Genomic DNA, 13,124 nt, shown 5'->3' on the forward strand with positions numbered 1-13,124 from the left:
TATATATATATATATATATATATATATATATATATATATATATATATATATCATGTGTATCTTGCTGATTCGGTTACTCCTGAGAACTATACAAACTATACAGCTTTGATACTGAGAGTGGTTTTAGAGGAACAGAATTTTAAGGATTAGTTTTTTTTAATTGAGTCAAGGGTTTCTGGAGTTGGCTGTCTAAACTGATTGACTTGAAAACAAGGATGACTATTTCCAGTAGTAAAGAGAATACTGACAGGGAATGCTGTGAAGTATTTATAAAGATACCCAAAATATCTGCCTTAATCATTCATTTGTAAGATGTAAGAAGCTGAGTGGTTCTAAATAGGATATTTTGAAACATTTTGAGAAAGTGCCAGCACAGAATGACATTGGTTGGTTATTCCTAATGTCATTGGAGTAAGTTGTGAAAGAATAAGAGGAGCCCAGGCATTGGGATTCCCAGGTCAAGCTCAGCATTATAAATAGCTTAGTGCTTGTAGGTATATCAGGAGGGAGAGCCTTTCTCTTGTAGTTGAGGGCTGGGCTGGAGTTGCTGAAAATTAAAGGCAGAAGCACCACTCATGATTGGCTAAGTTACAGTGAATTCTCAGCTTTCAAGAATCTCTGCTGTTAGAGCGAGGGCATTGATTGGAAAATAAAACAAAGTAAAATTCAAGCCATTTCTATCATAGTGAAATTTCATGTGGGTCATGTTGACTTATCCCTTCTGAGGTGAAGGGTAAAGTCATTGTATATGGTTCCTCCTACGATCAGGATAGAGGCAAAGCTTAGCAGGAATGTTTGGTTTTTGAGGTAACATACTCCTCATTAGTATGTGTTACTTTGCCCATTTACAGAAGATCTATTAGTTTTGAGTAGAGCCAAGAACAACTCTGCAACATGTCCAGGCTGTTGTATAATCTCCTCTGCCACTTGAGCCATCTGATTCAGCAGAGCCACTGGTTCTTCAAGTCCTAGTAGCAGAGAGAGCTGTTGTTCCATAGATGTTGTATGACATAGATTTTTAAGACTTTGGAGCAAGACCCTGATACCATCTTTTGGCCTGCTACTTTTGGCCACCTTAGTAGATAATGAACATAAAATACTAGATAACCTGAAAGACTTATTATGACTAAGGTATTACTGATCCACAAGACATAATGATGAGCCTCCACAGAAACACTCTACCATCAAATGAAAATGAGAGACACAGATACGGGATCATGTAGATCGGAAGGCATAAATTATGTAAAGAAGTTATTCAGACACTGATGATCCCCACTCTGCTATTTTGCCTTCTCTCTCCCTGGCTGTATCTGTGGTATTATGGGAGAAAACCTGTTTTATATATGGCATACAACATGCAGCCATCACTCAGGTGTGGCCACATGCAGAACTATTCTGCCTCTCTGTGACAGAGGTGAAGGGAAATCTTACTGGCAAAAAGAACCTTGGACAGTGACCTTTCTTGTAACACTTTGCTAGAAGAAGGAATAGCTAGGATATATGATTATATACTGATTTATGGACAGTAGCCACTGGTTTGACTTGACAGTCAATGACATGGAAGTAACATGGTTTGAAAATTGGTGACATCAGTGCTCCTGGTTCTTAGGTAAGACTTACACACTGCCCACTCCCTTCCCGATTCTCAGGCCTTCACACTGGAGCTAAAATTTATTACTGCTGTTTCTGGTTTTCTGGGTTGCAGATATGACACTCTTGCCCTCCACAGCTGTCTGAACCAATTCCTGTAAGAGCATATTATGGTATTGATCACATGTACTCTCTGTAGTAAAATATGCAGTGGTCCTAACACCCAGATGAAAAGGACTCAGAAGAGGGAGAGAGGGACCCATAAGCAGAGTCTTCCTAACATCATTAATAGTGTTATGTTGAGCATATTTAATTTATTCTTGATAGCATGGGGAGTTTTTTGCAACAGAGAATGATTGGGCCATTATGTAATAAAACAATGTCTTTCAGTTTGTAAAAGGTATGCATGGTTCCTTTATGAATTAGAGGATGGCAAGATAGTTATTACTGTGTACCAGGTAGTGGATGGATTGTGATGATCATAGTCTGCTTCACTGTTGGTGAAGGTTGTCTAAAGGTTGTCGAAAGCATCTGTAATATTAATATGAGATGCAGTTTATAGCAACTGCTTGTTAGTATTGGCCCTACTGCTTACCAACTAGGACACACCGGCAGGGTTACTTCCTTCAGGCTCATGTTTTCCTTTGTAAATGGCTACAGCAGGAAAATCTTGCTAAGAGAGTCGTGAGGACAAAATGAGATACTCCATACAAGCCTGGCACAATGCTTGGCACTTAAATCCTCTAAACATGAAACCTTCGCATATCCTGTTCTTCTGTATGTTTTATAAGGAGAAATGAAGAAAGGAGATAGCCAAGCATATTCAATTAATAATTTTTACTTATATAAAGAGGCTCAAGTCTCTGAGTAGGTAGGAGGACTTGGAGAGGGACTAGTGAAGATTTGAGGGGAGCATATGAGAGGTGAGGTGAATGTGGGGACCGCCCAGTGAGGGTTCAGTCATACAGGGGCTGACCAGTTCTGTCTGTGGAAATCAGGAAAGGAATAATGAATTTGCAAAAATTCTTTTTAAAAGGTGAGGAATAAGAGGAAAGAGTAATGGGGGAACTACCTTTGTTTATATGCATTATGGAAGTGGCACAATGAAACCCATTTGTATAATTAACATACACTAATTTTAAATTTTTTTAAAGTAAAGCTTCACAAAAGGTGATTTTTACTCAGCTTGAAGACGAAAGGGTTTTAAAGAAACAGTATGTAAGACAGCCTCTCTGTCCTCAGAGCGTGACAGTGAACTTCAAGCAGTCACCTGTTATGTATGGTTAGATTAGCATCTTTGGTAAAAATCAGAAGAGCTACAGAATGTACCTACCTTCTTAGATATGATAATACACCTTCAGTCTTAAAGTAGGGCAGAAAGTTAAATGACTACTCTGAAATTCTGTTTCTTAAATACTTCTGCAGAATGTACCTACCTTCTTAGATATGATAATACACCTTCAGTCTTAAAGTAGGGCAGAAAGTTAAATGACTACTCTGAAATTCTGTTTCTTAAATACTTCTGCCTGTTCATTTAAAAATTGACCATCACTGCCAGCCCTTAGTGATGCCTCAGAGATTGAAAAGGCTGGAGAGGCCCACCAGTCCAGGAAGAAATCGTTCCAGGGCCTTTTTGGCTGTTTTGGCTTTTCCTTAAATGTCAAGAGATAACTTCTTTCCAAGGCAATATATATATATATTTTTATATATATATATATATATATGTATATATATGTATACATATATACATATATATATATATACATATATATATACATATATATATATATATATGTGCTAACTATAAACTTTTACAGACTATTGTTTATAAGTAAAGCTTCATGCTTTACTTTCCCATGCTGGATAAGCATGGGAATGACAAAACAAAACAAAAAAAATCACAACTATTTGGCCAGGTACTACCTTAAAAAATATGAACAAAATTGACTTATCCAGAAACAAAACGAAGCAATAATACCTACACCCCCCCCATCCCGCTACAGCTCTACACATCTGCATTCCTATAACTGGAAACAAAACTTTAGATGTGCTAATTCTTCCATGTATAGTTCAGACCAAGGGTGAACCAATTCATCAGTGAAACCCACTAGACACATATTGGAAATGATAAGCTATACAACTTGTGGCAGTGGGTGGAGGGAGTCAGGAGGGGAAAACCTGGGAGACAATGAAGGAGAGGTGACACTGTTCAAAAGGAAATGTACTCATTACCTGACTTATTTAACTAACCCCTTTGTACACCACCTTTACAATAAAATTGTTAAAAATCTAAAAAAGAACAAAAAAGATCTTAGGATCTCCCTGTTGAGATATGTCTTGAGCCACTCTTATCATACTTAGCTGCTTAAGCAGTTGGTGAGCAGAACTGGACATTTCTTAGAAGAGATCTTCAGTTGTATTTTCAGTGCATTAGTCAGAAACATAATCAAATGCTTGTCCTTTAGTCTTTACAAATGATTTATGTGGAAACAGAATAAAGCAGCATTTTTTTAATGGCTAGTTTGTAGATCTGTGCTATTTAAAGGACTAGAGAAGAAACTGTATCTCTTCCTGCCTTTAATGCACAAGTCCAGGGCAGTATGAGCAAGAGCCAGAATCTCCACCATGGGGCATGTAGGCAACTGAAAACAGTATCTATGTATGAAGCCATGAGCAAGCAGGCAGGAAGCACAATTCATACGTAAAGAGTGACTGCTAGATGCATAAGAAAGGAAATGGAGGGGGGAATATCACTTAGAATATCGGAGCTATTCTGGGAAAGAGTAGGAAAAGCAGTATGATCAAATCTAATATTGTTCCATGTTTCACACTGTTCTTGAATCTGTTCTGAAAACAAATCTCTCTGTATCCATGATGCTCACATTATGGAAATTGCAAGGTAGTAATTCATTGTTACCAGACTATACACCTTATACGCTGGACATTTTTCAGATGCTATGAATAATTTGATGTTCTCAACCAGCCATTAGTACATATCTATAATTGAGGAAAGTCTGGGAAAAAGCTATGAGATCCATTACCAGAAACAAGCTGGCACATAACTGTCATCCCATATATTCAGAAGATGGAGATAGGAGATTCCAGTCAGAAACAAGGACTGACTAAAACACTAACATAAACTGAGCTGGGTGTGAGTAGCTAAATCCTATAGCCCTAGCTACTCAGGAGGATCACAGTTCAAAGCCAGCCAGGGGAAGAAGAATCCATGAGACTCCTATCTCCAGTTAACCACCAAATAGCCAGAAGTGGAGCTGTGTCTTGAGTGGTAGAGCACTAGCCTTGAAAAGCATCACCCAGGGCTTGAGTTCAAACCCCAGGACTAGCACAAAAAACAAATAAATAAAAAACTAAACCAGCCAAAAGACTGGAGTAGGGCTCCAGTGGTAAAGCCCTTGAGCATGAAGCACTGAGTTCAATCTGCTCTATTGCAAAATAATTCTAATAGTAATTTCTTAGTCTACTCAGTTTCTGGCAGATCTTAAAAAGATGTTAATGTTCATCTGTTCTACTTTTTTCACTTCAGAAAAAAATATGTTCTGAGAAATCTCACAGTCAAATGACTTTCTACTATCAGTAGCATTGGTGTTCACTTCTATGGTCCCAGTGTTTTGTCTGCTATTCTTTTATCCAATATATTCTCCTAAATATTGTCATGTAATGGAACAGGAAGTAGAGTCTGGGGAACATTGTGTCTTCAACCCAAGGTATGATGGAATGTGGAAGTTGGTTGTTTCTAAGACAGGCTCACAATGCAAGCTACACTAGCCCTAAGCTACACTAGCCCTAAGTAGCCATCTCCTGCCTCAGCCTCAGTTAATTTTCTCACAGCACTTCTAATTAAACAGCACTGGTGACTTTCTTTCTGTTTTTCTTTCAGATTCTGAACTTGCCTTGATGTACAACGACTCCTCTGTCTTAGAAAACCATCATTTGGCTGTGGGCTTTAAGTTGCTACAGGAAGAAAACTGTGACATTTTCCAAAATTTGACCAAAAAACAAAGACAATCCTTAAGGAAAATGGTCATTGACATTGTAAGTAGCTGATTAAAATAAAACTAAAGAATTGTTACTGGTCACCAGTGGCTCACACCTGTAATTCTAGCTACTCAGGAGGCTGAGATCTGAGGATCTCAAAGTTCAAAGCCAGCCTGGCAGAAAAGTCTATGAGACTCTTGTCTTCAAAACACAACTCATAAAACCAGAAATGGTGCCGTGGCTTAAATGATAGAGTGCTCTAGCCTTGAGCTGAAGAGCTGAGGGACAGTGCCCAGGCCCAGAGTTCAAGCCCCACAACCAACAACAAAAAAAAAGAATTGTGTTGCCAGGTGCCAGTGGCTCACACTTGTAATCCTAGCTACTCAATAGGTTGAGATCTGAGGATTGTGGTTTGAAGCAGCCCAGGCAGGAAAGTCTGTGAGACTATTCTCTCCATTTATCCACCAGAAAACTGGAAGTGGCCTGTGGCTCAAAGTGGTAGAGCACTAGACTTGAGCGCAAAAGCTCAGGGACAGGCCCTGAGTTCAAGCACCATGACCAACAACAATAACAACAAAAAACCCTAATTGTATTGCAAGGATTTTTGTTGTTGTTGCTGCTTGCTTGTTTTAATGGCCCAATAAATGCTTTCTAGTCCATAGAAACAAACAAAAAAAACCCAACACTGAAAATGTGATGATTATGGCGATGTTTCCAGCTGTACTTTTTTTTTTTTAACCATGAAAATTGTTCTCAGTGCTATGTGTTCTCTGTATTGTACCTGGGCTTTCAGAAAAGTTAACAGTTAAAAACAAAGACTCTGCTCTAAATAGAGTAATTTCCACACACTTTCATTAGAAGTCAGGGTACTTTTATTCTCACTTTCTGACAGGAAAATTAATTAACTTAACAAATTGTTCTTTGTTCCTTAAGGTTCTTGCGACAGATATGTCCAAACACATGAATCTGCTGGCTGATTTGAAAACTATGGTTGAAACTAAGAAAGTGACAAGTTCTGGGGTTCTCCTTCTTGATAATTATTCTGATAGGATTCAGGTAAATCATTGATTGACGTGTGTGTGTGTGTGTGTGTGTGTGTGTGTACCCCCATGTAGAGAAATACATTATTTCTCCCATCTTGCATTTTTAGAAACTATAGGCAGGATTGCTAAACACATTCTTAATCACGGCAACAAATTATTTAATTTCTTATTGGTATTTTTATTTGTCTGTACATTTTAAAAAAACACAAAAACTTAATACCCCATAAAGCCTGAATTTAATCAACTAGGCACATAAAGGTTCTCTTTTGATACTTAGATGACTTAAAAGTGGCATAATTTGTAGCTATTAATATAAGTGTGAATCACACACAGGCACACCATGGTTGGGCTCTTTGGATATATCTTGCACTATGCATATTTTTAGGTGTCACAGTCAACTCATGTGAATTCCTAGATTTTTTTTTTAAACTGAGGAGTAGGTGCTGAGTAAAGAATGCCTCCATCTATTTCAGGTCCTTCAGAATATGGTGCACTGTGCAGATCTCAGTAACCCCACGAAGCCTCTGCAGCTCTACCGCCAGTGGACAGACCGGATAATGGAGGAGTTCTTCCGCCAAGGAGACCGGGAAAGAGAGCGTGGCATGGAGATCAGCCCCATGTGTGACAAGCACAACGCATCTGTGGAAAAATCACAGGTAACATATGATGCATGAGGTATGGAGAGAGAACAGAGTTACAGCTAAGTGCAGCATTTGGTTCCTTTGTAGTAGCAATCTTAACAAATATCTGGGGAAAGAGTCTGAAGTTTGTTTTTGACGAGTTCAATTTCACCTAATTTAGGATCCAAACCCATCAGTCTTATGATTTGTATCTATACATAAGAATGTCATGCATATATTCTTATGATATTATATTTGTTTATGATGACTATAGTCATGTAGTATAATCATATAGTGAGAGTACTTGGCTTATTTCATTTATCTGGACTTTTCCTACAAATTGACCATTAGTAAGGTCCAGGATCCATAGCCCACTGTGTAAGTGGAAATTTTTTCATGATTAACTTATGTGCTTGCGCGCACGTGTGTGTGTGTGTGTGTGTGTGTGTGTGTGTGTGCGTTGGTATGGGGCTTGACTCAGGGCCTAGGCACTGTCCCTTAGCTTTTTCTCTCAAAGCTGGTGCTCTACCACTTGAGCCAAAACACCACTTCTGGTTTGTTAGTGGTCAACTGAAGATAAGACCCTGATGGTCTTTACTGTCCTGGCTGGCTTCAAACCTTAATCCTCAATCTCAACCTCCTGAGTAGTTAGTGAGCCATTAGGGCCCACTTAAGTAAACACCCTTGAACTAAGGATTCTAGTAAGTAATTTTTACCAGCTAGTAACAACAGTTTTATATGATCTGTTGCCTCAAATAAGGACTATTTTACCAAACTAAGGTCAGTAGTGTTCCATTCAGTGTTCTATTTGTGAGCCATGAGCTAGTTAACCTTTTCCATTTTTTTTCTTAGTCCCATTTCTGTTTTGTTTTGTTTTTTTTTAAACTAGGTGGGCTTCATAGACTATATTGTTCATCCACTCTGGGAGACGTGGGCAGACCTCGTACATCCTGATGCCCAGGACATTTTGGACACTTTGGAGGACAATCGGGAGTGGTACCAGAGCACAATCCCTCAGAGCCCCTCTCCTGCACCTGATGATCAAGAAGAGGGCCGGCAGGGTCAAACTGAGAAATTCCAGTTTGAACTAACTTTAGAGGAAGACGGCGAGTCAGACACGGAAAAGGATAGTGGAAGTCAAGTGGAAGAAGACACTAGCTGCAGTGACTCCAAGACTCTGTGTACACAGGACTCAGAGTCCACTGAAATTCCCCTTGATGAACAGGTAGAAGAAGAGGCAGTAGCAGAAGAAAGCCAGCCAGAAGTTTGTGTCATAGATGACTCTTCTCCTGATACGTAACAGTGCAAAGACTCGCACACCTTTTTGTTTTGTTTTGTTTTGTTTTTTAAGTAGAAAAAAATCATTGTTTCCAAAGTGCATGTCACATGCCACAACCATGGTCACACCTCACTGTCATCTGCCAGGACGTTTGCTGAACAAAACTGACCTTGACTACTCAGTCTGGCGCTCAGGAATATTGTAACCAATTCTTTTCACCTTCCCATGTCTGGAGAGCAAGGGGGACATCTTCATAAGCAGCATTTTAACCTGATTTCAGCTTCATAGAGCTGACAAAGCAGATAAAATCAACTCCAAAATGTTTGTAAGGGAATGTGGCTCATCAGGCAGCCCAAAAGTGGAAAAGACTTGGGGTTCCTTTTCTCATTTGTGTGTTACATTTTCAGAAATAAGGCATTTCACAGGTGGAGTGAACTCAATTAATAAAGCAACAACAACAACAAAATGTCATGAAGGGGACACAGCATGAATCTGTTCCCAGAAGGAGTATGAGCCACAGGAATTGCATAATTTTCTAATTTCAAGTCTTCCTGATACGTGACTGAATAGTGTGGTTCAGTGAGCTACACTCACCTCTACATTTTGTATGATATGTAAAACAGATTTTTTGTAGAGCTTACTTTTATTATTAAATGTATTGAGGTATTATATTTAAAAAAAACTCTGTTCAGAACTTCATCTGCCACTGGTTATTTTTTTCTAAGGAGTAACTTGCAAGTTTTCAGTACAAACCTGTGCTACACTGGATAAATCTAATTTACGAATTTTACCTGCACCTTTACAGTTCATAGCAATTAACTGATTTGTAGTGATTCATTGTTTTATATACCAATGACTTCCATATTTTAAGACAAAAAAACCTTATGTTGCAGGAAACCCTGTTTGTAAGTCTTTGCTTACTTGCTTTTTATTTCACTATTTCCTAGTCAGCAGAGTTGCTCTCTACCAATGTCTTTCTTCACAGTGTCCAAAGTGAATATTCTGTAATATTTTGATGTGCATTATGTCAAATGTGTCTTAAGTCTCATAGAAACTCAATCATCAGTTGGTGTCTGAATCAAATGGAAGATGTGTAAATACCCAGTAGCTAACACAGTCTGTCTTTTTGAGATATTTTCCCACCTACTGTCTTCTGATGACTTTTTGCTGTGTCAAGAGGCATGCATTTCACCAGTGCATGTCTTTGTAATAACCTACACATTTCTCATCTGTATTTTTTAATAGTCTGTTATAGTGAGAAAAGCATTTTCCCTTCATGCAGCTTTATTATTTAATGTGTGCTTGAACTAATATCCATGCCCACTTCGTGGCATCTTACCAAGTATGTCACACCGTTCTTATTGATGATACAGTCAAGTCAGGGTTAGCATTCATTTCTACCATGCAGTTGTATGTCATGACTAGCTTTTACTCTGAATTACAGAAAAAATTAACAGCTAGCTAGGTGATTTTTGTAAAGTCCTCAAAGAATATATTAACAAACACCAATACTCTTCTCTCATTTCTGTGACTTCACCATTGGATTTAGAACTACATGAGGAATAATTCAGGGAAGAGATTGGAAGTATAGCAGCTACTCTTTCTTAGTGGATAGCTGTGTAACATGTAGGAACTGCTTTATCACTTATCTTTGACCCATAGGCATGTTGTTTGGGGTGGAACTATTTCTAAAATCACAGTGAGGGGAGAGCAATTAATGCCAGCAACACCAGAAGCCTGGTCATGTGATACAGTATAATGTTGGGCTGGTCAAATGGTTCTGCCTAAAGATTGGAGCTCACTCTCAACTGATTTCAGCACCAGAGCTATACTAGCATTTTGGAGAAAAATCATTTATATAGAGACTTCTGAGGACTACTAATAACCCTCAGGCACAGAATTGATCCACAGTGAACACAATTCCCAATTCCAGTCTTCAGAAATCCAACAGCTGTTCCTTTGTTAGAGAAATTATTTCTCAGATCTTTTACTTGGTCCAGAATCAGATTCTACTGATTAATTATAGGGTTTCCACACACTTTCCCTTGTAAGGGTCAAACAGAGTAATCTTTCAGATAGAAGCCTATGTCTGACCAAATGGTTTCACAAGAACACCTGGGACCTTGCTTCTCTTTGTATTTGTCCTGAGGGGCGGTCTAGAAGGAAAGACAGAGTCTAGGACTTACCCCTCTTTCCAAATTATGCGCATTTCCTTCCCCACCCTACACTTGGTGTTTGCCCCCCACAGAGTGCCTGGAATCTTTATAATGAAAAAAAATTTAAAGCAGCAATATGTCATAAATGAAACCTGAAAAGTTTATAACTGCACTAATGGAAGCTTTTTTTCCAGTTTGCTGGCTTTTAATGGTACCATGTTGTAACACCCATCAATGGACAATCAAATTGCAGGAAAACACCATAAGATCCAAGATTTAGGGACTAATGCATGATTCAGTCTGCTTACCCTCTTCCTTCTCTCTCCCTTTGCATTCTCTTCCAGCCCTGTGAAGCCCTGTGTGCTTCACAGGTACACACTGCTGAAAAAAATGCATCCTTATCCAAATAGCTTTACATTTCCTAAAATGCCATAAGAAAATGTAATATCTGGGTACGGAATAAGGGGACAAGTCCCAAGTTTGCATAAGACAAGTACATTTCAGCTTGCAAGTTACTGAACACAAAAAATGCTATTTGGATTTTGTTTCACATCCGTTCAAAGTTATAAGAAAATAATGTAGATAGAATTAATTGCAGACAAGGAAAGAAAAAACTTGAATGAAGTGGATTTTACAGAAAGCTTTATGATAATTTTTGAATGCATTATTTATTTTTTTCTGCCATGCATTTTTTTCTCACCAAATGACCTTACCTGTAATACAGTCTTGTTTGTCTGTTTACAACCATGTATTTATTGCAATGTACATACTGTAATGTTAATTGTAAATTATCAGTTCTTATTAAAACATCGTCCTGTGATAGGATGGTGTTGATATATTTGGAAACTCTTGGTGAGAGAATGAATGGTGTGTATACATACTCCTTGTACATTTTTCTTTTCTTCTGTAATATAGTCTTGTCACTTTAGAGCTTGTTTATGGAAAATTCAAGAAAACTATAAAATACATAAAGATATATAAATTTAAATAACATAGCTGCAGGTCTTTGGTCCCAGGGCTGTGCCTTAACTTTAACCAGTATTTTCTTCTCTTTTGCTGCATTTCAAACTAAGGTCATGGTAGACTAGGGCTGGGCATTATATATCCAAACTTTAAAATGATTGGATTTCTGGCAGTTGCTAGATTTGACAAAACCTGTAGATCACCTCTGAAGGATCATGTGACCCTTTTGAGATATAAGCTTTAAAATACTTCTTGCCAAGAAGTGATCTTGCATGGATGGTGACTTTTTCCAGCTGTCAAGCAGGAGCTACCTTTGTTTTTTATTTTCAAACATGACTGGGAATACTCCTGTCCAATGATTATAGAAAGGCCCTTTGTTTTCTAGGGATCACAGGAAATGGAACTTGTTTGGAACTAGAGTCAACTCATCTTGGTTTATCTGCTCACCAACTTTCTATCATGTAAAGAAACTGTACATTATGAAAAAGCTCATTGGTTTATTTCTTGACTTTTTCTCTTAAGAACAACCAGATTTCCAAATGTATGAAAATCCATTTATTTCAACACTAAGTTATCTATGTTGCCAATTCACATAAGTAACTCTTCTCTAAAACATGATTCTGTAAAACATACATTCATTTAGCATTTTTTAAAATTTACATTTTCACAGTGGTCAGCTCCTGACAGCCATGGAAAATTCTGAGTGAATAGTGTGGAAATCACTTCTTACTGCTGCTCAGCCCTTGGGACTTGTCAGTGAAAGGAAGGATACTTTTTCTAGGAAAAATGAGCCTCCTATTATTTTATTTTATTTTGACACAAACTGTAGATTTTAGCAGCCCTGGCCCAAAGGAATTTGATTACTTTTGTTTTAAACAGTATAAATGGGACACTATAATTACAAAATACATCCTTACTGATTTTATTTTTTTTAATTTTTATTTCTTTGGATATGTTTTCAGAGTGGTAAATTGTGTGTGAGCATTACAAATGATGATTCTTTTAGTAGTTTCTTAGCCTCTCTTACAGCCCATGGGGATAGTACTGTACATCAATACCTTCCTATGAAATTTTTATATGCAATGAAAATAAAAGCATGGGTTGATTCTGCCTATTTATGATTTGGTCTTTTATAAACAAAAGATGGTTGGTTTTAATTGTAATGCAATAAGCACGTATTTCAAAAAGTAATGAACATTGATAAAATGAGATTACATCATAAATTTGTATGGATACTTATAAGCTGGTGAACCCAAGTTATGTTGCAATATAAAAAAAATCCCCAAATAACTTATGTGGCCTATAAGATCAAACACCGTTTTCTAAACTGGTGTGGGAAGGGACTTTCCCCATTTAATTGAATTATTTGATACAGTGAAAGTTATTCAGACATTTAACAGGTACTTGTCAGAAACCTACTCTGCAAACTACAAGCGTCTAAGGATTCAACAGTTAAATGAAACATAGTTTGTTAGCA

The 13,124-nt window shown here is 37.8% G+C and overlaps 1 protein-coding gene across 4 annotated transcripts in view; it reads left to right on the plus strand.

The window, feature by feature from the left end:
* The window catches only part of Pde4d (phosphodiesterase 4D, cAMP-specific), a 1,420,835-nt gene extending 1,408,074 nt beyond the window's left edge, over positions 1-12,761 (plus strand). For all 4 annotated transcript variants that reach the window (XM_013025262.1, XM_013025263.1, XM_013025265.1 and 1 more), the window contains 4 exons: positions 5,489-5,643; positions 6,520-6,642; positions 7,103-7,285; positions 8,139-12,761. In XM_013025262.1, coding sequence (XP_012880716.1) covers positions 5,489-5,643; positions 6,520-6,642; positions 7,103-7,285; positions 8,139-8,549 — 872 coding nt within the window. In that variant the 3' untranslated portion in view covers positions 8,550-12,761. The remainder of the gene's footprint in view (positions 1-5,488; positions 5,644-6,519; positions 6,643-7,102; positions 7,286-8,138) is intronic.
* The last annotated feature ends 363 nt before the right edge of the window (positions 12,762-13,124 follow it).

This window comes from Dipodomys ordii, unplaced genomic scaffold (genome assembly GCF_000151885.1).
Source record: "Dipodomys ordii isolate 6190 unplaced genomic scaffold, Dord_2.0 Scaffold83, whole genome shotgun sequence".
NCBI classification, from domain to species: Eukaryota; Metazoa; Chordata; class Mammalia; order Rodentia; family Heteromyidae; genus Dipodomys; species Dipodomys ordii.